The sequence below is a fragment of the Epinephelus lanceolatus genome, chromosome 9 (assembly GCF_041903045.1).
Source record: "Epinephelus lanceolatus isolate andai-2023 chromosome 9, ASM4190304v1, whole genome shotgun sequence".
Taxonomy (NCBI): Eukaryota; Metazoa; Chordata; class Actinopteri; order Perciformes; family Serranidae; genus Epinephelus; species Epinephelus lanceolatus.
In genome coordinates, this window is record NC_135742.1 from 29,100,259 (window position 1) to 29,123,820 (window position 23,562).

Sequence of the window (23,562 nt, forward strand, 5' to 3'; positions counted from 1 at the left end):
ACAGATCTATGCGGTCAGCACATTTTTAAGGTGGGCACCTGAGATTAGTGTCACCAATTCATTTTGTGACCTAATGTCTTTCCTTCTGTTCCTGAGTTATGATGTTAAATAATGGCAAGAAGTGTTTTTGCAGAACACTGTGATGTCACAGTGAAGCTGACCTTTGACCTTTTGGATAAAAATGTCATCACTACATAATGTTGTCCTGTTGGACATTTGTGTGAAATTTTGTTTAATAATTAGCATATGAATTCTTGAATTCTGGCCAAAAATGTGTTTTGTGCGCTCACAGTGACCTTCGACCATTAAATTCTAATCAGTTCATCTTTGATTCACCACAAGGCCTTCTTGAGATATTGTGTTCACAAGAATGAGATGGACACTGTAGGTCACAATGACCTCTGACCACCAAAATCTAATCAGTTTATCCTTGAGTCCAGGTGGACGTTGGTGCCGAATCAAAGTAAATTCCCACAAAGTGTTCTTGAGATATCATGTTTACAAGAATGAGACAGACAGGAGGTTACACTGAACTTTGACTCCCAAAATCTAGTTGAGTCCAAGTGGACGTTTGTGCCACATTTGAAGAAATTCCTTCAAAGCACTCCTGAAATATTGCATTCAAGGGAATGGGATGGATGCACAGACAGACAAACAACCTGCAAACAAAATGCCTCTGACCACAGCTGTGGAGGTATAAAAACAATGTCGATGTGTAAGTGAAGACAGCCAGTTGTGAATTGATAAAACATTTATTATAATTAATGTTATATTATATAAACATGAGATTTCCACATTTCTCATTTTATGTTCGCCTTCTAGGACGGCGTACATGCAGAACACAAAGCCTGCTAACACGAGAAACTTGCAAGGTTATAACATTCAATGTTATCTATTTGTAACAGTTAAAGATCTGCACATCATCTGTTAACATCGTGATAATCAGATATCAATATAGCTGCATTTATAACAAAATCAATATTGTAACAAAAGACAAAGAGAGGAGGTTTATTTGTTAACTTATAAAAATTAATTTACAGTAACAAATGCTGTTTTTCAAACATCTGACAGTTTTAATTCTTAGTGAAAATGGTTGTACGAGTTCTGAACCCCAAAAGGGAAAACTATTAGCAAAGTAGAATCTACAGTAAACAACAGAGACGGAGAAGAAGAGGTTTTACTGCACTGACAGACACAGACTCTCCTTAAAAGATATTCACATGGACGCCATGAGTCAGATGATTGTTTCCTTGTGACAAGAAGCTGTTCAGTTGTCTAAATGACAATAACTTATATAATTAAATCCATGAATGGCAGTGTAAACAAAAATTTTAATCTCAATCTTACTATCACGACCTAGAAGTTAAGTGGGGTTTCATCCAAGTACTCAGCTTTATAGAAGTTGCCTAAAAATACAGCAACCGTAAAATAATTTCTAAGATTTCTGAGTTGCATAATATTTGATTGGTGGATGTTTCACATTTTATTGGACATTTCATAATCAGGGACCAGGATTCTTGAGGGAATCCTAAAATACTGCAGTGCACTACAATGTAGCAGAATTATATGAATGGCTTGAGTTTCAACAATACTTAAAGGGTAATGTCAGTATTTTTTTTTTTTTACCTAGACTCTATTTGCCCATGTTTTTGTGTCTAAGTGACAAATGAGAAAAACAATTTTTAAAATTGTCCAGTACTGAGAGAGAGTGGTGGTACTGGCAGCGGCGAAACAGGCTGCAATGTAACCCCATGGGGCATTTGTGCACCGTCAGTTAACGTCTACTAAATGTGCTTGTTTTAGCTACTGACAGGCTCAGATTATTATTCTAAGTGTCTGGCAACATTATGGTTGAATTAAGGGTTAATTTCAACCAAATCAGTGATTGTTGAAACAGTGGAGAGACTGATCACAACTGTTTTTGTGACTTTTACTTTGTTTCTGTCAACCTTGAATAAAGTGTGTTTTACTATGATAAAATTTACTGTTCACTTAAATGGAGTCTGGTGGCCATGGTGATAGCAATTTCCTGGCTTATTGTAGGGATCCTTTCCATGATGATCCTGTCACTATGATGAAAGATACTTATAATAACAATCTGAGCTCGTCAGTGTCAAAAACAAGCACTTTTAGTGGACTTACATTGACAGAGCACAATTTCCCATTAATCTTAAATTGCAGCCTGTTTCACTGCTGTCAGCTGCACTACTCTCACTCTATACTGGACCAGTTTCAAAATTTGTTGTTCCCATTAGTCACGAAGACACAAAAACATGGGAACTAGAGTCTAGGTTGAAAAATATCGAAATGACCCTTTAAGCTTTGATTAATTTCAGCTTATTTTAGAGTTTGTTCTCTGTATATAAGAAGCTGTCACCCACTTCTGAAGACAACCCGTCAATAGTGTGCAGATAAATGTGTGTAAAGTTAAGACCAGAGCACAGATTTTTAACCTGAAGAAATCACAGTAATAACCAGTACAGTATGTATGAGCACTTGCATAAAGTTAAGCTTTCACCAGATCCATTTTTGAAATGATCTCAAGTAGTTCAACATTTTAACTGTAAGTCAAATCATGCAAGAAAAAAAAATGGTGCATAGTAATTTTAGGAGAACCACAATGATCATCTGTTGTATGAATAATTAGATGCGTACACTGAAGTAGATATCACAGTACAGAAAACAGACACCAACCCTTCCCTCCACACTTACCAGTTTCTAACACTTGAAAACTCTTGACTGATTAAACCTTATGTTCATCTTGCATGTTCATCTTGTCACATGCTCACTGGCTTTCATAGCATTAACACCGCACACCTTTATTTATAAAATACAGATAGGAAACATCCAGTCAAAATACTGCTAGTGCATTAGTAGAGATGATTTGAGTGGCCGGGTTGGCTGATGCAGAGGACAAAACAAAACCTTGCCTAGTTCAAGCCTTGGAGTCTAAGGACAGACAGTAGGCCCAGTGTGTTTATCGGAGCATGTCCTTAGCTCTTAGCATCACTTTCTCCCAAGCAGCATGACCATAATAATTTCTCAAAGCAAGCAGAGTACCTCCCATTTCATTCTGGACCATCTTCAGAATTGTGGCAATCCAGCAAAGTGCAGAGTTGCCTGCAGTGATTGTCACCTGTCCTTTGTGTTGGAAGACATTCCAGTTTGCCCCAGGAGGGTCTTCCATGATCCATCCTCCACCAGGAGGCAGGCTAGAGGCAGCTTATCTTCCTCAGGGCTGTGCATGTGGCCTAGCAGACTGCCTGAGGTTGGTTCACATATGTTAAGCCAGTTAAACCATGGTTTAATGAGCACTGTTGCCTCTAGGCCAGCATAAAACGTCTCTCAGGCGGAACTAGTTCACACCTGACTTTGGAGCCAGTTGCGAGGATCAAGTCTGGCCCTGAGGTTCCTGAGGCTGCGTCGAGCCGGGGAGGGCCTTGAGAAGGGGGCTCCCTCAGATGACTCGGGGCTGTGGCTGCCCTCGCTGTTGCTGGAGCTGTTGCTGGAAGTAGAGCTGGAGCAGGAGAGCGTGGTCTGTGTGCTGCGCTGTGAGCGAGGCGAACGAGAGGACATGGGGAGCGGGGCGAGCAGCGAGGAGGGAGGAGGCTGGCAGGGGCACTGGAGGGTCCCTCCTCCTCCGTACCCCCTCCCTCGAAGGGTGCTGAGCTTAGCATCCAGGGACAGAGTGCGTGGCCTCAAGCGGGAGGGAGAAGATGACAAGAGGGAGAAGTTTGACGCCGGCTCGGGCCAGCCGTGGCGGTGAGAGCAAGGACTGGTGCTGCAGTGGCTGTCGCTGTCCGAAGTCAGGCTCGCATCTGAGGACAGCAGACTCAGCTGTGGACAGCGGTGAGGGCTCGCAGGGCTCCGGGGCAGTCGGTGAGGGGTGCAGGGGCTGTGGCCAGAGAGGCGAGAAGTACAAGGACGGGGGCGGCCAGCGCTTTTGGGATTGTTCTCCTCAAACATAGACATCCAGGTGGGGGAGGTGCCCAGCTGGCTGCGGAGCTCCAGCTCCTGCATCCTCCGAGCCAGGATGTCTGACACAGTGCTGCTGAGGTCATCAGATGACTCAATAACTGCAGGAGAGATGCAGCAAAGTCATTATTACACTGCTGTATAGTGGGATCGAGCCAGTTCTTACTATTTGGAACATGAACTGCTAATCCAGTCATAACTTGAGATGATTTAAATGTTATTCTTTTCTTTATATTCTTTTTAATTCTTAAAGCAAGGATTGTGATTGTGCTAATGCAGATTGAATGAATATTTTGATCTAACTGAAAGTACATATTATGGTTAGATTTAGAGACACATTTGCAGTTCATGAAATGCTCCTCTGAAATGTATTCTTGAGTTTATAAGGAAAATACGCAGACAAATTAGAGGATGTTATTGTTTGTCTGGTAATGCATTGTACAGTCGAGCAGAATGATGAAAAACAAAAAACTAATTATGTCTTGTAAATTTTAATCCTGCACATCTTAATGTTTACTTAATTATGATGACTGATGATAAAACTAAAAGATCCTGTCCTCCTCCAGGTGGGGCTGATCCTGGATCTGCAGTAAATTTTGGACTGCAACATTTGCCACAACATAACAATACGGAGCCCTACTCCTGTTACTTCACCTGTCGTTGTAATAGGACGAGAGCAGAGCACGAATCTCAGCAGACACAGCGTTATCCTGCAGCAGAAGACCCTCAGAAGAGGGTGTTGCAAGAGGGGCTGCCAGGAAGGGAGGGGTTAGGAAAACCGAGAGGGGGGTTAGTGAGAGAAAGGATGAAGTGGATAGGAGGTGTGCAACATGTGGAGTTCAGTTTTTATGTTTTGATGGTCACGAGAGAAATTGATGAATGTTGATGCGAGTTTATTAAGGAAATGAATGTTAAGGCATGAGAAGAGAGGCAAAAAAGATTTGTTGAAGGATAAAGATAATTCGCCCGTTAAAAATGAATGGCGAAAGTTGATGAAAAATGTGGTGTTGATCATGAATATTGTATGAGGACACAAGGAAATAATAAATAAGGACAAAAGAGACGGAGCCGAGGAGTGATGGATTCAGGACACACAGGGAAAATTGGAAAGGACAAAGAGGAACAGAGAAAGAGAAGACAGAGAGTGAGTCAGCGTGTCAGAGATACGACCCATTCTATTCTACAGTAGCTACAGAGAAGTAAGCAGAGTGTGAGTTTGAGATACTGAAGAGGAAAATTTAATTGTGACAGAATCTCTCATGCACAAGGACCCAAGGCATTAAAGCCACACACAATCACATGCAATGCAGGCACAGTGCTTTCTTTCCCTGCCGTTGCTTTTACTTTTCTTTCCCAGCTAAAAGTGTTTTTCATTTTCATATCCACAGCGATGTGATCAGGGAGAGGTCTTACCCATTTCGTGATAGAGTGAGCCCTGTTTTGGTGTGACAGGGGCCGGTTTCCTTGGTGATGGCAGTTCAATTTTCATTAAGTCATCACAACACTGTTTCCACTGGCCTGTGCATTGGAGACAAACTGGTCACTTTCAATGCACCAAGCAACAGATCCAGAATGTTTAACAGTACAATATACGTTATGTCCTTGAAATGGAATCTGTTAAAGGAATACTTCACCCAAAAAATGATAATTTGAATATCTGTTACCCACCCTGTGTTACAGTGAATTCAGGAAGAAAACTTTATTTTTCTTTCATGCCGTCATGGTGGACGAAGAAATTAAAAAACGAAGAACATTCTTGATTAATTGAAGTAAATGGGGTCCACACAACAGCAAAACTGTATCAAAACATCTGTTTACAAACTATCATACAGCTTGTGTAGTATAACCCATTTCTCATTTATCCAGTTGTATGCTCAGTACTCCCCAGACACATGCATTTTTGCTAAAACATTACTATTTAAAACGCTTCCACATAAAAACAGTCTTACTAACAGACGAGTAGTGCGCCTTGGCAAGCTTGAACGTTTGAACTCTACCCAATGGAATGCACAAGCAAAGTTCAAATGCACGCTTGCCAAGTTGCCCTACTCGTATTGGTTTTAATTAGCTTTGGTTTTAGTGAAAATGCATGAGTTTGGGAAGTACTGAGCATACATCTGGATAAATGAGCATTTGCATTATACTGCACGAGTTGTGTGAGATCTTGAAAACGGATAGTTTTGCTGTTGTGAAGCGTGTCCCTCTTTACTTCGATTTATAAGAATTTTCTCTGTGTTTGGATTCTTTGTTCATCATGGAGGCATGCAAAACAAAAAACACAAATTTTGGCCAACTATTTCTTGACAAATTCAACACAGTTAGATTTAGACATTGATACCCAAATGATCATTTTGTGGGTGAAGTATTCCTTTAAGTACCTTTGTTAGAATGTCAGTGCCTGCATGTACTTACTCATGTCATAGAAATGTTGCCAGAATGCCTCCATCCATCGATGTGTGTCCTCCCGACTGTCTGTTGTGAGGGTGTGTGTGACCTCCTCACCTCCGTACTGGTTACTGATACAGATATTCTGAACTTTACTTTGAGGGTCTTTCTCTGACGCACGTATTCTGGTCTCCTGAAATGCGAGAGCGACAAAGAATACAATCATCTGCCACAAAATGACTACAATCAGGGATAAATGCCAGCACTCCTGAATGAACAAAATTATGTGCTGCAACAAGTGATCATTACGGCAATTGTAATTTTAAGTCCCCACTGAAAATAAGCCCTCACTAATAAAGCCACTAATTAGTCCTCTTCCAAACCATTTCCCTTCAGCAATTATCCAACAAAAGGTGCACACTCCCAATTCCCACATCCTCGTTCTACTCCAAATGTGCCCAGGTCTGTGTATGACCACTAGATGGCAGTGTTGTTCCATTCATCCGTCTGTCACACTGCGCTCCCTCGTCCTTCCTCTTTGGAAGAGACAACTGACTAACAAAAGTATCATACAGACCTGATCTGATCTGACTGACTTGGCTCTGTGTCAGCTGTGAGCTCAGGGTCAGCCTCTGACCCTGAGCTCACAGCTGACTTGGCTCTGTGTCAGCTGTGAGCTCAGGGTCAGAGGCTACAAAAGAGTGCATGAGTCACAATGGAAGGAATGAGAAGCCCCACAGGCATCATCTCACAGACACAGGAAATAAAATGATCAAGTACCTGACTGGCTGACTGACCGTCCTTCACTTTGGTGCCTGGAAAAACGCAGGGTTGAGAGGAAAGCGATTCCTAGCTGGATAGGACTGACTGCTGAGACTATGTCTCATTGTATTTGCAGAGACTTGAGAACATATCGAACAGATTTTATTTTAAAACCTTTAAAGCCTTCAACAGGACATGCCTGCTGTTTTCATAGTTCTCGTTACACCTGAAAGCTGAGCAAAAAACCCCGCAGTTTTCTACTATTGGCCTCTGAGCAGCTCTACAGGGCAACTGAGGGCTAAGTACCTTGCTCAAGGGCACCTTAATAGTAGTTACTAAGAAAAGAGCTCATATCTTATTTACTTTTTTTGGCTCAGCCTACCAGTTGGCTTGAGATTCAAACTGGCAGCAATCCACAAGCCCAGTTTATTTACTTCTATGCTACTGATGCCTCAGGCATTACCAAAAAAACTACACCACAGTATAGGTTCTTTAAAGCTGGGTCAACCTCTGGAGTCTTTTACTCCATTCCTGATAGATTCCTTTGCTCACCTTGTTGATGGCAATCGTGAAAGCTGGTTCAACGTTAGCCTCCACATCTTCTTGCCGGTGGTAGCAGAAAAGGCTCGTTCCTTTTAGAACGGCGTACACTTTTGTCCAACTCTGAGGGTCACCTCCCAACTGCTGCAAGGTAGAGAAAAAGATAAGTGGAGTAAAAGACGGGGAGAGAAACACAAAGAAACATGGCAACACAAGAGGAAGAGGAGGGAATGGAGGTGGAAAAAAAGGACAGAAATAAACCAGGACAAAAGCCAAAATCTATTGAAAGCCTGAGAGGAACAGTTCCCCCGTCACTGCTGCACACACACCTGCCAACTTACCTTAACTTTCAAACATCCACTCATCATCTGTTGGGTCATACATTGAGGCTGAGCTGCGAGGCGGCAACACATACTGCCATAGAGCGGCAGCCAATACGAACACTCTTCTGCAGGGGAGAGATGGATTGGCAAAAATAAACACCACAATAAAAATAGTCTCTCATGACATTCAGCATTCACACACAAACATGCATAGTCATGTGCATCCAAACAGAGAGACACACACTTTTCCTTCATGTCACGCTGCCCCCCCTTTGCACACAAAACAAGGCACAGGGGTGTAAATGACTGGCAGCTGCAGGGAGTGTCATGAAGTGCAGCAATGAAACTTTACAGCAGGCTGAAGGGCCAATGAATAAAACACTAGGGGCCTGTCTGTCTGAGGGTCTGGGCCCTTGTTAGCCCACATCATTACAGCTTTACAGAGCAGTCACCTCACAAGCACAGCCTTTATTACTGTGACCTTGACAATGGCTGTCTGTCAGAGAACACAGGAGGACAGAGAGGAAGGGGAAAGAGGAGGAGGAGGAGGAGGAGGAGGAGGGGTGAAGACGCATGGTAAACTTGGTTTAAGGGAAATTATTAGAATGCAGGGAGGAGAAGTGAGACAGTGATGAGTGAGAGGAGCACAAAAAACAGACAGATGGCTGATTTGGCAGGGAAAAGAGGAAGATGGTGAGGAGACAGATTGATGGAGGCTGCCACTCACCGTTGCCTGAGATGGTGAGGTCATGTGTGCGAAAGCTGTCCTGGACGTGTGACAGTGACAGGGTGGTATGAGCTAAGAGGTGGTACTTCGGGCCCCTGTCAGCACACAAGAGAGGGGACAGAAATTTATTCTGTTTGAGCGTGCATGTTCATAAATATGCCTACTTGAGCTCTCTGAAATATATATTCTTTCTTTCTCTATGCAATATGTTAACTCGCTGATATTTCAAACTTACGGTACAGAGGGAACTGGCAGCAGAAGAGGAGATGCCCCTCCGTTGCTAACAGGACTACAAGGCCCAGGTTCCATGGCTGCCCGGAGCTTTTTCCCTGCTGATCGCCCCAGTGAGGAGCTCAGTTTGCTGGCTAGCTTCCTTGGCGTGCTCCCTGCTGAGTAGTCATCCTCCGAGCAGCAGCTATACAGCTCAACACGTAGCTCAAAACCCGGGCTGGCTTCATTACTGTGAAACGATACACGTGTGATAAATATGGCCACATCAGTGTCACTCAGCTTGTATGTGAGGCTTTATTTTTGTGAGTATTATGTAGCCCGTAGATGACTTACAATACGACGGTGTTGTCAAAACAAATATCGGTGAGCGTCCTGTCCACTATCACCATGTCTGTGTCAAAGATCTCTCCTCCCAGCTGCAGCAGGCAGAACACTGCACACCGATGGAGCTCTATAAAGGACGAGGCAAGACAGAGCAAGACAGAAAAAAAAAAAAAAATCAGTGAATCACCACCTTTAAGTGACCTCTCAACAGCTTTCATTCAATTGCATCACCCGAAAACTTGTGTTCATCTCCAAAACAGCATCACCTGCAACCTCCGAGATGTAGGTAACTGTTTTAACAACGTGTTGAGGCCAGAGGTCAGACAGAATATATGACCTGAGTATATAAAAGTTGAAAGAAGATCAGTTCCTTCATCAGGCTGACAAGCACCTCTACTCTTGTTATGTTTCAGTTCAGCAGTCTCAATGCCCTGCTGCGCTAAGAATTCCTGCGAAGCATTGTTAGCTTGTTCTGTGGTTGAAACCAAAGCACAATGGTCTTTAATGTTGCTGTAGACAATGCGGGCTTGGTAATGACAACTCTTGCCTTCTGGGACATAGCTATTCATATTTGTTCTCTATGGGGGGACATGGCAATGAAGCCTTTATGCAGCATGCAGTTTATTTGAGTCCTAATGTACAGTGTGAGGCACATCCTGGGCTTTCTAGTGTCTTAAACTATATTATATTGAGATTTTAGAAGTGTATGTTTATTTTAAGCCTTTTTAAAGTACATATTTTAACCCATGTCCTTTTTGGGGGACAGTAGGACTTGCTTCTTCTCATTTGTAACTATTTTACATACTTCAGGAAACAGAGCACAGAGTGACACAGCTGCACATGCACACACTACATATAACAGTTGACAATTAAAAGCATACACACCACCTGTGATATTATAGTACTTAAAAGTGAATTTAATAATGTAATTTTAATGTACTGTACTGTAAAAAGATTGATATAACACTTGCAATAAGAGGAAATTTATTGTGAACAAGAACAACATTTTGGTACATAGACCTTCATCAGGTTATCTAGATAACAGGTAGATAGGTGTCAGTTAACCTGACGAAGGGCTGTGTACCAAAACGTTGTTCATGTTCCCAATAAATGTTGTATTATTGTATTGTTGTATTTTTATTGTAGCAGACAGTGTGCAGGAGTTCTTTATTCTATGACAGTCAGCCCATGGTCTTCTATGCACCTGTCGACCCTCAGGTGTGCAAAAGTTTTACCTTTGTGAAAAAGACTGACCCATTGTCCGCTGCAGATGACATGCTATAAAAAAATATTTTTAAGAAAAAGATCTTTGAGATATGTTTCTTGTATCCCTATTACTTAAATTATTTCATAAAAACATCTTAATGTAATATTAAAACCTTTTTTCCTCCAGGTATCTTGTATAAAGTGTGAGGAAAAGGAAATACATATGCATTGTAAAGACATAATACCCTTTTTGGGCATGCTTCACTACGATTATCATTAATGACTGTGGCAAATGCGTGTGCTAAAACACAACTCATACAAATGCAATATATATAGTGTGGCCTCTGATGGTCTACTCCCTTTAATTCTGTGTCTTTATTTCCTCTACTACACAACCAAATTCATCAATCTTGCCACTTCTCATTAAAATTCAAGGTTAGAACTGAAGAGGCTGAGAGAGGCACTTATGTGCTCCCCTGTATATGGCCCATTGACACTTAATATTCACGCTTATTATTGAGTAAGTATGAGCTCAACACTCTGCTTTAAATGTGATTGGACACGTGACAGAGAAACATGCTTTACTCTTCCTCACCTACCGAGCTCGGTTTATGTCTTGGTGTGCTTAATGACCTTGACTAACAGCCTCATTAAGCTTTGTTAAGAGTCTACTACCTGTCTCTTGAGTTCATTTATATGCACAGGTCATGCAGATTAATTCCATTCAAGTTGCCAAGGGAGAGAATGAGCTCTGAGACTATTATAATGACTACAAGGGGGTTAAACTACATTGACTCTATCAAGAGGAGGCGGGATAGCAAATAGTCAACATAAAGATTACCATTGTTATACCTTCAGTGCACCATTAAATTCTGTAATGCCGTAAAAAACATTTACATATGACCTGGTTCACAGTAATATTCCACGGGAAAATAAAGGAGTGTAGAGAGTTCCTTGAATGCACAACAGGCTTCATTTCTTTTCAACTGCCCTACTAATAATGACCCAGTTCAGCACCTGTGTGCTGCTTCTTCTCAGAGCCAAGAGGCAAAGCCAGCAGGACTGAGCAGTGGGTCAGGTTGTGCTGCCAGGAGTGTCTAACGTCTAGAAAAATCAGTTCCAGGAAAATACAGTGCTATCTGGTAAAGCTGCAACAGATTGTAATAATCAGATCCAGGAACTGTGCTATGGAGTAGGAAAAATGTCATGCTGTATGTTCTGTCTGCACAGTTCAAAGGCTCAGCAGATTTATACAATATGAAAGTAAGAGTGCTTTTACACCTAATCTATTTGGTTCAGTTGAAATGAACTAAGGTCTGTGTGCTCGGTTAGTACAGTTCATTTGGGCTGTGGCAAAAGCCGTCAATCAAACTCCGGTGCAGGCCAAACAAGTGAACCGAACACTGTCAGAGTAGACTTCAGTGCGGTTCATTTGTGGTATGAATGCAGACACAGCAACCACTGGATTTTATGACAGCAGATATGAGATTTTAGCATACTTTCAAAAGCTAAACTAATTAATCCATCTGCTGACTGTGAAGTCTGTTCATGAAGCCATCTTTTATGTCATCTGCATGAGGCCATGTACATAGCGCATATCATTTGGTAACCATGGCAACACAAATGTCATTCAGCATGGGTATTTTCTCTGATGATTAGACCTCAAGGTGTTAAAACTGCTGATATTGTATGTGACTCTGTGTATAAAGTGTGTGACAGCAATGCCACAGTAATGAGCACTGAATCATAACAAGACACCTTTTGTCCTGTCTTCACCTGTTGGTCATTATTCAAAACAATTTGCAGTCTAATAATACAAATCAGTTATTTCTTTGCAAGCTCTTTTGACACCAAATATCATAAATATACACATCAGAGGCAGAAAAGTGCTGCTCAAACTTCTGTCAGTCATGCACGAGAGTTTATTCTCTATAGAGAAAGCGCAACCTCCGGCTCAGAATTTGTGCCCAGAACAGTGAATACATGGCATCTTTGTACCTACGCTCAGACTACAAGATGATGAGAGATCAACTGTAGATTTCTTGGGCTTTCCTGATTTAATTATGTTCTCTTGATTACATCAGAGGAGCATACCTGTTGCAATCTAGTAACTGTTAGGTAATCGGCTGTATCTCTAAGTCAGTCAATGGACTCTCTTTGATGGCGAGATTATAGTGAATGTAAATCTCTTGATGATGTCAAGTAACAACAGATGTTTACATAAGGGGAATGCAAAGGTCACACACTTACAAACACATAGGAAGAATGAAACAATATAAGCATATGCATGATGAAGACAAAATTTCCACCACACACCCTAAAAGTTCACATCAGTGTTTCACCCTCTCACAAGTCATAAAAGGTGTTTTTTTTTTTTTTTATTCTTTAGTCACGAGGTCTCTAACACTCACCCCTGTGATTAAACAAGGCTTTCACACACACATTCAGCATCTTTGAATTAGTCATTTTATGACTGTGTGAAGCCACATAGCACTTCCCTCAGGAGCAAATCATTAATAAATCCTACAGGCATAAATCATTAATACTCCATCAATGAACCTCTTCACACACATACAGAGGTGGCTCCTCACCTCCTTTGTTCTTGAAGTACTCTGTGTCTTTCCACATGAGAGGGATCCGAAGATCTGTAACGACAACAGACAGGGGATTAGACCACAAAAATGTTAATCACCCGCACTGATATGTGTGTGTCTGGATATGTGTGTCTCTGTCTGTGCTGCGTTCAGCCAGTGGCTGAAGTATCCACAGCTAATTGATGACTGTGTGTGTATGTGTTATGCTCTCCAGCTGGGTACCAGACATGCAGCAGTGCCCCCATGAACCTCCACCCACGTACACACACACAGAGTCTCACATCTCATTAATATTTATTTTTTCCCCTCCTCATTATGTTCTTAAAACAAACAAAACAAGAACAACTTGAAAAACACCCTGTAGTCCTGCTCTCTGGTCTGAATCATCTCTCCGCAGTGCGTCTGCCATGCAAACAGAATAGCTCCATAATCAGTCATCTGACTGCCCGCTGTCATATTGCAACGGGCGGCATCTGCAAGTCAGCCTCCGCCTGACAAGAGGAGCTCTGCATTAAATGATAACACCACGGGATCACCAAGATTCAATTTCCCTTAAATGTTGCTGGACCATGTCCAAATCTCAAACAATAAATAAATGATGCACGGTTTTACTTGCCTGATATCGCCACTTTTCCTTTGCACGGGAGTCTGTCGTCCATCGGCCCCGCGTCCGACGACCTCCGTGTGACTTTCTGCATGACCTGAGCCTCCTTCATCCTCTGCAGCTCTGACATGTAGGCCATGATACGAGTGCTGCAGGTCTGCAGGCTCTTCGCCGCCTCCAGTGCCTGGTCCTTCTGGGAACAGGCAGCCAGCAGCTTACAGGCTCCATCACGCATCCGGATCTCATGGTCAATTTTCTTCTGGATGTCGCTGTCCTAGATAAGGGAGAAAAAAAAAGAGTGTAAGGAAATGAGGCTTAAATAACGTATAATTTGAAAAGAATCTTGTCTTTGGCAAATAGAGTAGGCATTATTAGAGAAGTGCAAGGGGTGAATTGAAGGGGAAAGAGAATAGTCACAACTTCTCGAACAGATAGTGATACAAGGAAGGGTATTTTTAACAAGAATAGGAGAAATGAAGAAGCATGTAAGTCTGCAGTATATTACAGGTCTTTTGTGGATACATTATTAGTGAGGTGTGTCTCTGAAAGCGCTCGGGAGTCTGTGTTCAGTGGTGTAAGTGCATGAGAGAGGTGGCATGGACAATATTCAAACACACGGCCTTCTGCCCTCTTACCAATGAGCCCACCCCCCCGCTGAGCAGACACGGAGATGCTGAATCATTTAGTGCAAACTTATTCACTACACACACACAGAGGGAGCGGCTCATCTCAAGTGAGAGACTAAATAATGAAGCTGTCAAATACTGAACGTCTGCAGTCCAAATGAGAGACCCCAGACACACAAATAGTACACTTACACATCTCCAACCACTGTCCCTGTCCTCTAGGCTGCGTTCTCAAAGGAAAAAATACATTATTAAAGTAAATTTGACCTGGCTTATCTGGGGCAAAAAGTACACTGTGGACACACGCACACACCCTCGCAAACTCAAACACATGCAGACACTTAAAGGTTCCTCAATCCTCAACTGTCTGGCTGTGCCTCTGCTGATGCTGTCCAGAGTTTAAACAAATCTCTAAGCCCCTCTTCAGTCTGTCAGCGGCACAAAAAACACTGTATGCATGAACGTAAAACAGTCGACAGTGAGGGGAAGGGCTAACATATGAAGGGAGCAGGATGAGAGAGCACAAAGAATCAAACGGAGACCAAGCGAAAGCAAAGCGGGGCTGACCTTGAGTGTTAGTGCCAGCGCTCTTTTTTTTCCCCCCAAGCTAAAACACCTTTGAATGATGAATTTGCACATCAATTGCTTCAATCCGGGGAATATTGATCAGTAAGGTTGCCTTTAAAGAACTGGTTAAATCAAATTGGGGAAACATGAAGGTTACTTTGTGTGTGTGTAGTGAATGAATAAATGCCGTGAAACATCTGCCCAACTGCTGGTGCATTTGTGTGTGTGTGTGCTCGTCCTCTTCGGTGATACATTAACAAGCTCCCTCTCTCCCCACAAATACTCTCTAATGCTCCCTTTGCCCTTCTTTTCCCACCCCTCTTCTCTGTGCCAGATAAATGCACCTTCTCCTCCTCTACTCTGATGTTTCTCATTTATCATCTCTCCCTCTCCCTCTCTGCCTGATTCTTATGAATTTTTTATTCTTTTGATTTAAGCCTTTATACTTTCACTGCTCATTTTCTTCCGCCTTCTCTCACACTCCATCCGTTCCACTTCACCGTCCTCAATTGGCTTCTCTTTCTTCTCCTCCACACCCTCTTTCTCCCTTCTACCTGTCTCTGTGTTAGCGCGAGTCCCACACTTTGTTCAACAGAGGCGCAGTGGGAGAGGAATGAATGCAGGAATTTGGACGCAGATTCTCGCTTGGACGCAGCGCACTTCAAAACGGGGTTTTGTGTGGTCCCTGATTAACCGCGGTATTGGAAAAACCAACTTGCTTCTTGGGATATAGCCACACTTGCTCTGAATAGTAGTGAAAGCCACACTAACAGTTGTAAATCACACATTAGATCTTATGTCTGTTTCGAAACCAAACCACCAAAAACATTAAAAATCTGTTAGTTATAGTTTGGTATGTGTTATACTATCACTTGCTGCAATAACATGGTATGGCATTAAAAGGGACAGGGGTGATTACTTGCAGATTTCTCCTCAGAAACACCGCCAGAGTGAAGAATTATCAGACAAAATGAGAGTGTGATTGAGTGTACTTATACTGATGAAGATAATGATCAGTCTAGAGTCGTGTAAAATCTACACTGTGGGTGTCGAACACAATGTAGCTACACAAATAAGCCTGTCATTAAATAAACACTTTCACCGACTGAAAAGCAATTACACTACTCTTGACTGCGTAAATAAAAAGAGACCAAATTACAGCAACGGCACAAACGAAGATAGCAGTTAACTGCTGGATGTCTGCGAGGTACGAGTGGAGCGTTCAATTTTACAGGTCAAGTGTTTGTTTACGAGAGTTTATTGGTTGATTAAGTTGGTTTTCTTTCATCCAAGTGTCTGTTTTTGCCAATCATAACTGAGAGTGGGAGACAAAAACGAGGAGTGAAATGCACATCCAAGCCTGCCATTTATGTTTTTGATAATTATGCAGTGAATACTTAGCTGATAGTTTAAAAGTATGGGCGGACTATGAGACAATGGGCCCCTGGGTAAGGACATGCAAAATGTCTGACCACTTCTCCTACACAGAAGCAAGACACACACACTTTGGGGTGGTTTAACCTTTGTTTTGTTTTTGATTATGCTGCTTTCTTTGTGATAACTCTGTGTCTTTTTTGGTCAGTTTGCATCACTGTGTGGTGAATTTGTGTTTCTAAGGCAATTAATGTCTCTCTGTGGTTGTTTCCCCCTTTTCGTGGTCTTTTTGTGTCTTTTCTTGGTCAGTACCAATTAATTTGAGTGACATCCATGTTTAAGAGACAGCCTTAAAGGTATACTACCCAGGAATTTCCAGTTACTGTTTGTGAACAGGCGGCATGGGATGCAGTGGTGAGCATTGTCGTCTCACAGCAAAAGGTGGGGGAGCCCATCTGTGCGGGGTTTGCATGTTCTCCCTGTGCCAATGCGGGTTCTTTCCAGGTACTCCAGCTTCCTCCCACAGTCCAAAGACATGCAGGTTAACTGGTGACTCTAAATTGGCCAGAAATGTGAATGTGAGTGAATGGTTGTCTGTCTCTATGTGTCAGCCCTGTGACAGTCTGGCAACCTGTCCAGGGTGTACCCTGCCTTTCGCCCAATGTCAGCTGGGATAGGCTCCAGCCCTGCAGCAACCCCCAACAGGATAAGCGGTTACGGAAATGAATGAATAAATGAATGAATGGAAATAGTATCACCAGCAAAAGAGAAAGACAATCCCAGATTTACTCTCATTTTGTATCAAGCTTTGTCCACTTGGCATTTCGCCTTGCTATATTTGTGTTTCCATGCTGTGTCCATGTCCAGGCCTACTTACACAACAACTGAAAAGATTACGTGAAACAATTTTATGGTAAACCGATAAGTTGATGATAGCTTTGATAATCAATCATTCAATAGTCATTCAATATCTTACATTTGTAGAAGACATCTTCTCAAACATCAAAATCTGGTCTTTTCCCCTCTATCACATCACTGTAAAACGACATTGGACAAAATACACAATCTCAACACACCACTTTGTCGAAAGAATTATGGATATATTACTCGATCCAAACAAACCTATTAGCCGTAAGCAAGAAACATAAACAAAAAGGAAACAGAGGGAAATGAGAGAAAGCCCAGCTCCGGCTGTGTCCAAATGTCCTTGTCAATGGAGGCACCACAAACCATGCTCCATGCACCACTGAGCCGGAGGCTGGCCAGCCAGCTTTGAAGGAATGGACACACACACACACATGAAATACACACATACACAAAGTAAAGGAGCTGTCACCACAGTCCAGTTTCATGCGGCGGGTCTTAAAGTGACCCGCTAGGAGGAGGTCCAGTATTTATAGCAGCTAAATTAACAGGCTTCTCCTTCTGGGGGATCTCAGAATAGAAGACGAGCAGCCTAGATCTGACTCTAATCCGTGCGTCTGGCTGTATGTCGGGCTAAAAGAGTGTAAAAGACTGACATAAACATTCACAGAGCAGCAAAATAGGAGGTAAACACACCAAACAACACCGGCTTACACACATGCAAACAGGCAGAGACTCATTTTCTTTGTATAATCCAAAAAATGCTCATCGACACACACATAAACAACACTATACAAACACACACATTGTCACAGTGATTCTCTCACAGTGTCTTCACTGTGGCAGGTGTTAGACCAGTGGGCATTGCCAGAGAGGCTGCCTGCCTCTGATGGTGGCAGTGTGGACAGGAGCCAGATAGAGGGTGAAGGAAGGGTGGATGGGCGATGGGGGATGCAGTGCATGTTGGGTAGCAAGCAGAGACACAGAGGGGAGGTGGAGTAGAGGAACAGAGTAGAGAGGAGGGAGAGAGAGGAGATATGGGTTGACAGGGCGAAAAGGTCTGGGTGGAGTGCGAGAGGCGGCTGGGAGAAAAAGAGATAACGGGAACTGCAAGTGGGAGAAAATAAAGTGAAAGCGCTGAATGTCAAGAGACGAGCAAGCGAGGATGAAGAGGGAGGGTTGGTGAGGACGACAAGCGAGAAGTAGATTAAAGGTGCTGGACTTGCTAGAGAAGACAACAATGATGGGGGTAAAATGTCGAAAGTGTTAGCAAAAAGGAAAGTGGCAATCAGAAAATGAAGAGGCAGAGATTTGGCAACAAAAGGAGAGGCAGTGAGTTCAATATGAGCAAATCTGCCGCAGAGGTAACGAAGCATAAAGCTCTGTAAATGAGCAGGCATGGAAATAATTGGGAGAGAAAGAGTTTATTTCTGAGAGGAAAAAAAAGACTCTCCAGATCTTGACAGTTGTGCTAATGGCTAAAGACAGAAAACTTCTTAATTACTAACTGGCAATTAACTTTGAAAGAGGGTTGACAGAGCTGTATACTGTTACAGGACAGTTACCTCATACTTAAACCATCAATGTCCTTCCAAAGCTTTATAGCTAAATCATAGAGATGGTATGGCTATTAACCACTGGGTTGGTGAAGGTTTGATCCCTGTCCACATGTTGAAGTGTCCTTGAGCATGAAAATTTTAAAATTTTAAATAAATGTAAGGAACAATTTCATGGAAACTATAATTGCAGCAATGATAACAGCAATAATAAATAGCAGAATTTGCCACAAACACCAATATATTTAACCTTTCAGCAGGTAATTTGACGCCTCAGTAAATACCAGATGGTCACTTCCTCTGTCACCTCTCTGTCCCCGTCTGGCCGCGTGTGTTGATCCTCACTCAAGTGTCTGTGGGTGTGATCTCAGGGCCGCTAACACACACAGCTACACAAACGCACACATGCCGGTTTGGGGATTTGACGCCACCACAGATGGTGTGTAATGGTTTGTTTACAATGTGTTGTTCCGCGCAAGTAGGCTTTCCTGTTCAGATCACTGACCCCTGACCTCTGACCCCGAAACCTGAGCAGAGCAGACGGCCGCGGTCACAGCACGGGGTTAGTCCATGGGGTTATGTTTAACACACAAATTAGTATTAAACACAGCGAGGAGACAACACAGTTTGCTTTGTACAGTAGCACCACTTTAATTCAGAGTACCTGGGGATGATAGTCGCAGAAGGGACGAGGAGTTGTATGTTTACAAGGGTACTCATATTTATATTTGTAAAATGCTGCAACTAATTTTGGAGCTTCAAATAGAAAGCACATTTTTATAGCCATTTAGCCTAGCTCTACAGATGAGATGACATGATTGCCTTGAAATTTGCTACAGGCATTCACGTCCCCCTTAATGATGAATTATAATCATTTTGCTCAAGTCAAATTTTCAATTTGTCCAATACTTAGGTTTGTAACTAAATATCTGTCAAACTAATGACATTACCATCAGCCTCAGCTGTACTTTGTGTTAATAGCAAATTAGCTAATGTTAGTGTGCTACCATGCTAAATATTTAACATGTCAGATATTATACCTTTTTCAGTCTCCGTTTTTGATCAGATCCTACGTAACAGAGCTCTGCTGAACACATCAGGACTTAACTAACATGAACAGACAGGCTGAGATAAGGCCTGGGATGAAGATTTAAAGAGACGCTGTTTTTGCAGGGAAAAGTTACACAGCATTTAACTGATGTTTCACCTACATGTAATTAATGTACGCCTATGACTGGCAATTCTACATGTTCTTTCTGGTCATGCAACAAACTTTACACATACTGGAAAAGCATCTTTCATTGTTTCTCTGAGCCTTTTGGTAGACGCCGGGAACCTGATCCGCTCAACGGCATACTTGGAACAACAAGCTCCTTATCCGTTGGCAATAAGAGTGGAAAAAATGGCTATTTTGTTTGGAAGCGTGGTGCAAAAAAGCAAATCTTACAAATGCAGAAACTGGACTCTGTGCCCAGGTATGATTTGTACATGAGAGAAAATGACAAACACAATACATGTGGAGAGACTGCGAGTTTACAGTGAAGATAGAGCAGGTGTGTTTGATAAGATCTGGGACCCTGTGCTGAATTTTTTTCAGGGTAAGGACTGATGAATCTAATGCAAAACACCTTGCTGTTTGTATTCTGTATTTAACTATTTACTCACAGAGCCACAAACATGGCTATAGAGTTTTAGTCTTGTTAGATTGTACTAGTTCAGGGGACAAGCCTAGGATCTTACTGTCACAATGGCATGTACATAATAACATTCGAAATGTACACACACAACAGACTTTTAATATCGGTGTTGATACCAGTAGGGGATTGTCCTCCATCCTTCAGTTAAAGACTGGTTTCTCTAACCACTACAGAACAGCCACCTTTTCTTCTTTGCTGACTCTGAAGTTGTTTTCTCTGCGAACAGACGAGATGCCGCAGCTGACTGGCTCTATACAAAAGCTGGTTGGACAGACAGAGTGAAAGAGGCTGATAGAAAGTGGAGAATAACAACAGCGGGACTAAATCACACTCAGACCAAAAGGTAGAAAGTCTTTCACACACGCCAAAAAAAAACAAAAAAACAAGCAGACAAACACACACGCTCACACAGTCACAAGTACATCCACAATCTGTCAATCGTCACAACCACAGCCATTAAGATAGACACAAATGCGCTCCAGCTCTTTGACATACACAAACATCACCGAGAACTGCGAATTCCTGACCACTCCCATACATTGGGACTTCACTGACCAAAGTGCTGGCTTTCAATTAGCCAGCCACAACTATGCGCCTCGCCTTCCTCTCCACCCTCTTCCGCTCCTTTCCCTCATGCTCACCCTCTTCCCCTTCCACACCCAGTGCTCTGCTGCAGCTAAGGATGGAGGGAGCGGTCGAGAGTGCAAGAAAGAGTAAGAGATAAATGAAGAGGGGGGAAAAAAAATCAATGGCAAATTAGCTGAGAGAGAATTAGAGTATGGGAGAAAATGAAAAGAGAGAATGAAGATACAAATAGAGTGTGGGGAGAGCAGGAATAATTAGGGAGGAGGAATAATGAACAGAATATGGGTGAATGGGTGAAATGGAGTGGTGAGTGAATAGTGGGGACGTTGGGGGAGGAAGTCACATTGCTAACGTGACTGTGAGTAACACGCAACACATGTCACTGTCACACTCATGCCAACAGACACTTAACAAAGTACACATTAAGTGCAACACATACACATCTGTACAATATTTTACAGAACACACAGTCTGGAGATTAGGAGGAAACAGAAACCAGACAACAACCCAAAACCAAACCCAAACCACTCAAAAACAATGATCCAATTCACCGAACAACGTCTCTACAGTGTGTCAGACTCCAGCTGCTGCTGGGAAGCCTGGGCACAACAACCGTTAAGGGAACTGCTTTGGTACTGGTCATGGAAGACAGAGAGGAGGGAGGGGGAGAAACAGTTACCGGGTGGGGTGTTTGCATTCGCCTTTCATGACAGCAAGGCTGGCTACAAAGCAGTCCAAGTCTGCTCAGTTCCAAGACACACTTAGAACACACACTCCCAGAGCTTTCTCATATGGCAAAATGCGCCTGTGTACCCCGGTCTAGGTGCCAACATGCTGATGTCATTATTGAAGGGATTGCTATAGAGTTTCAGCAACTCGCCCTTATAGCTGGAACACAGTGAGCTCTCCCCCCTCCCGACAGCTTATGCATTCAATTATTCGCTGACAATAGAGACTGTTCCAGCTCTGCTTGCATGGAAAACTATGTGAGTGCTCGTCCACATGTGCTTGTGTGTGCGAGCGTGTGTCCAAATGACTTTGCGGCCAGCTGTTCTCACACAAAGGCAGTGTGTTTGAATGCAGCTGGGTCCCGGCAGACAAGGGGCGGTGTCAGAGCTGAAAGTGCTAAAGAGAGGAATAATATGCATGTGTCTGTATCCTAAATCATGTTTTATGTACTTGCGGGAGGTGACAGAATATGCATGTGTATGCAAACAAGTGCATGCAAGTGAATGAGTGCACGGTGGCCCTGTGTGTGCACTTTGTACTTGCAAGTGCATTTGCTTTTTTGGCTGCTGGCCCTAAGGAGAGCAACAGAGGAGTGAATTTCAAGCTATAAAACAAATTGTTTAGAGCTACGAGAGAGCACAGGGAGCTTAGAGTCTGCCAAGCAGTGATCACTTCAGCAATTTATAGGCACACTAAAGCTTGATGGCTCTTACACGGCTGTGCACACTCAGCCTAATACACCGGGTCCGCATTATCATATAGTAGCAGAGTGGGAGCTGGCAGAAGCAGCAGGCAGGCAAACCAAACTGCAGAATCATTTCAAAGCAAGTATAGGTGATAATAACAGGAAGTATGTGAGCAACTGTGTGTTAGTATATCTACTGTATGACTGTGTGTGGTCTCTGAGCGTATAACTAACAGGCCTGGAGAGTATAGATTTATGAAACGCCGCGTACATGTTCCAGAGCAGACTCATAAATAACTGCGAGCTGGGAAAAAAAACGTATACATGCAACCTGCAGGGTAGTTTATTATGAGTTACAACAGCACAAAAACACTAACAACAGCAGGACCCCCTTCTGTTCCTCTTCCATCTCACCTCAGAGAGGACCAGGGGGAACAAACTGGGCTGCATTCATTCAAAATACTGCGATGTTCTGATATAATAAACCAGACTGTAAATCCTCTCTGATGTGTAGCGTGGAATCTAAAAGAAATACAGCAAAACCAGGGTTCAACGCCTTTTTTAACAGCATTTGATGATAGATAATTACCCTGAAAAAAGAAAGGTCAGAAATCTTCTCACCCGTAGTAATGTTTACTTCCCCCTGTACAAATTATCTTAATCATTAGTGCAGTGGTTTTCAAACTTTTTGGGCCAAAGCACACCAAAGGGCAAGCCAAAATCTCAAGGCACACCTGTCTTTATTTCTGTGCACAATAGCTTCTAACATGTTATCACTCTTATTACAACACAATAAAAAATAAGAAAAATTAAGACAGGTAGCTTTTGTGATACTGTCTACTGACTTTTTTCAGTCGTTTTCACTGGTGCTTTGTTGTAATCTGCTCCGTACAATAAAGTGACCCATTGTCCCACTCACTGCTTTCTCCTTTTAAATGTTATCATCCCTCACACTGGCTGCCAATCAGGGCTTTTAATGTGTCACACACTTGTAATCCCCACAAGCAAATGGCGACAAATAGGTTCCCTGTGAAGGTTTTTTTTTAAAATTAAATTATATTTTTTAGCTAGAGTTTGCCTCTTTATTTGGAAATGGGTGCACACAACATACTGATACAGTCAATGAAAAATTCATTCATAACTTTTTGTGCAGGCCCAGTTGAATATTGCAGTAATAATGTGTGGTTATCACAAAATCCTGCGGCACA

The 23,562-nt window shown here is 42.6% G+C and overlaps 1 protein-coding gene across 6 annotated transcripts in view; it reads right to left on the reverse strand.

Moving 5' to 3' along the window:
• Nucleotides 1-3,225: 3,225 nt before the first annotated feature.
• The window catches only part of rtkna (rhotekin a), a 67,089-nt gene continuing 46,752 nt past the window's right edge, over nt 3,226-23,562 (reverse strand). For 3 of the 6 annotated variants that reach the window (XM_033619877.2, XM_078170801.1, XM_078170802.1), the window contains exons 2-12: nt 13,684-13,945; nt 13,065-13,118; nt 9,277-9,394; nt 8,948-9,172; nt 8,713-8,807; nt 8,004-8,110; nt 7,675-7,806; nt 6,388-6,553; nt 5,389-5,493; nt 4,630-4,726; nt 3,942-4,076 (exon numbers count right to left, since the gene is read on the reverse strand). In XM_033619877.2, coding sequence (XP_033475768.1) covers nt 4,070-4,076; nt 4,630-4,726; nt 5,389-5,493; nt 6,388-6,553; nt 7,675-7,806; nt 8,004-8,110; nt 8,713-8,807; nt 8,948-9,172; nt 9,277-9,394; nt 13,065-13,118; nt 13,684-13,945 — 1,368 coding nt within the window. In that variant the 3' untranslated portion in view covers nt 3,942-4,069. Of the gene's footprint in view, nt 4,077-4,629; nt 4,727-5,388; nt 5,494-6,387; nt 6,554-7,674; nt 7,807-8,003; nt 8,111-8,712; nt 8,808-8,947; nt 9,173-9,276; nt 9,395-13,064; nt 13,119-13,683; nt 13,946-23,562 lie in introns of all 6 variants that reach the window. The other 3 variants (XM_033619874.2, XM_033619875.2, XM_033619876.2) reach the window with 1 other exon arrangement.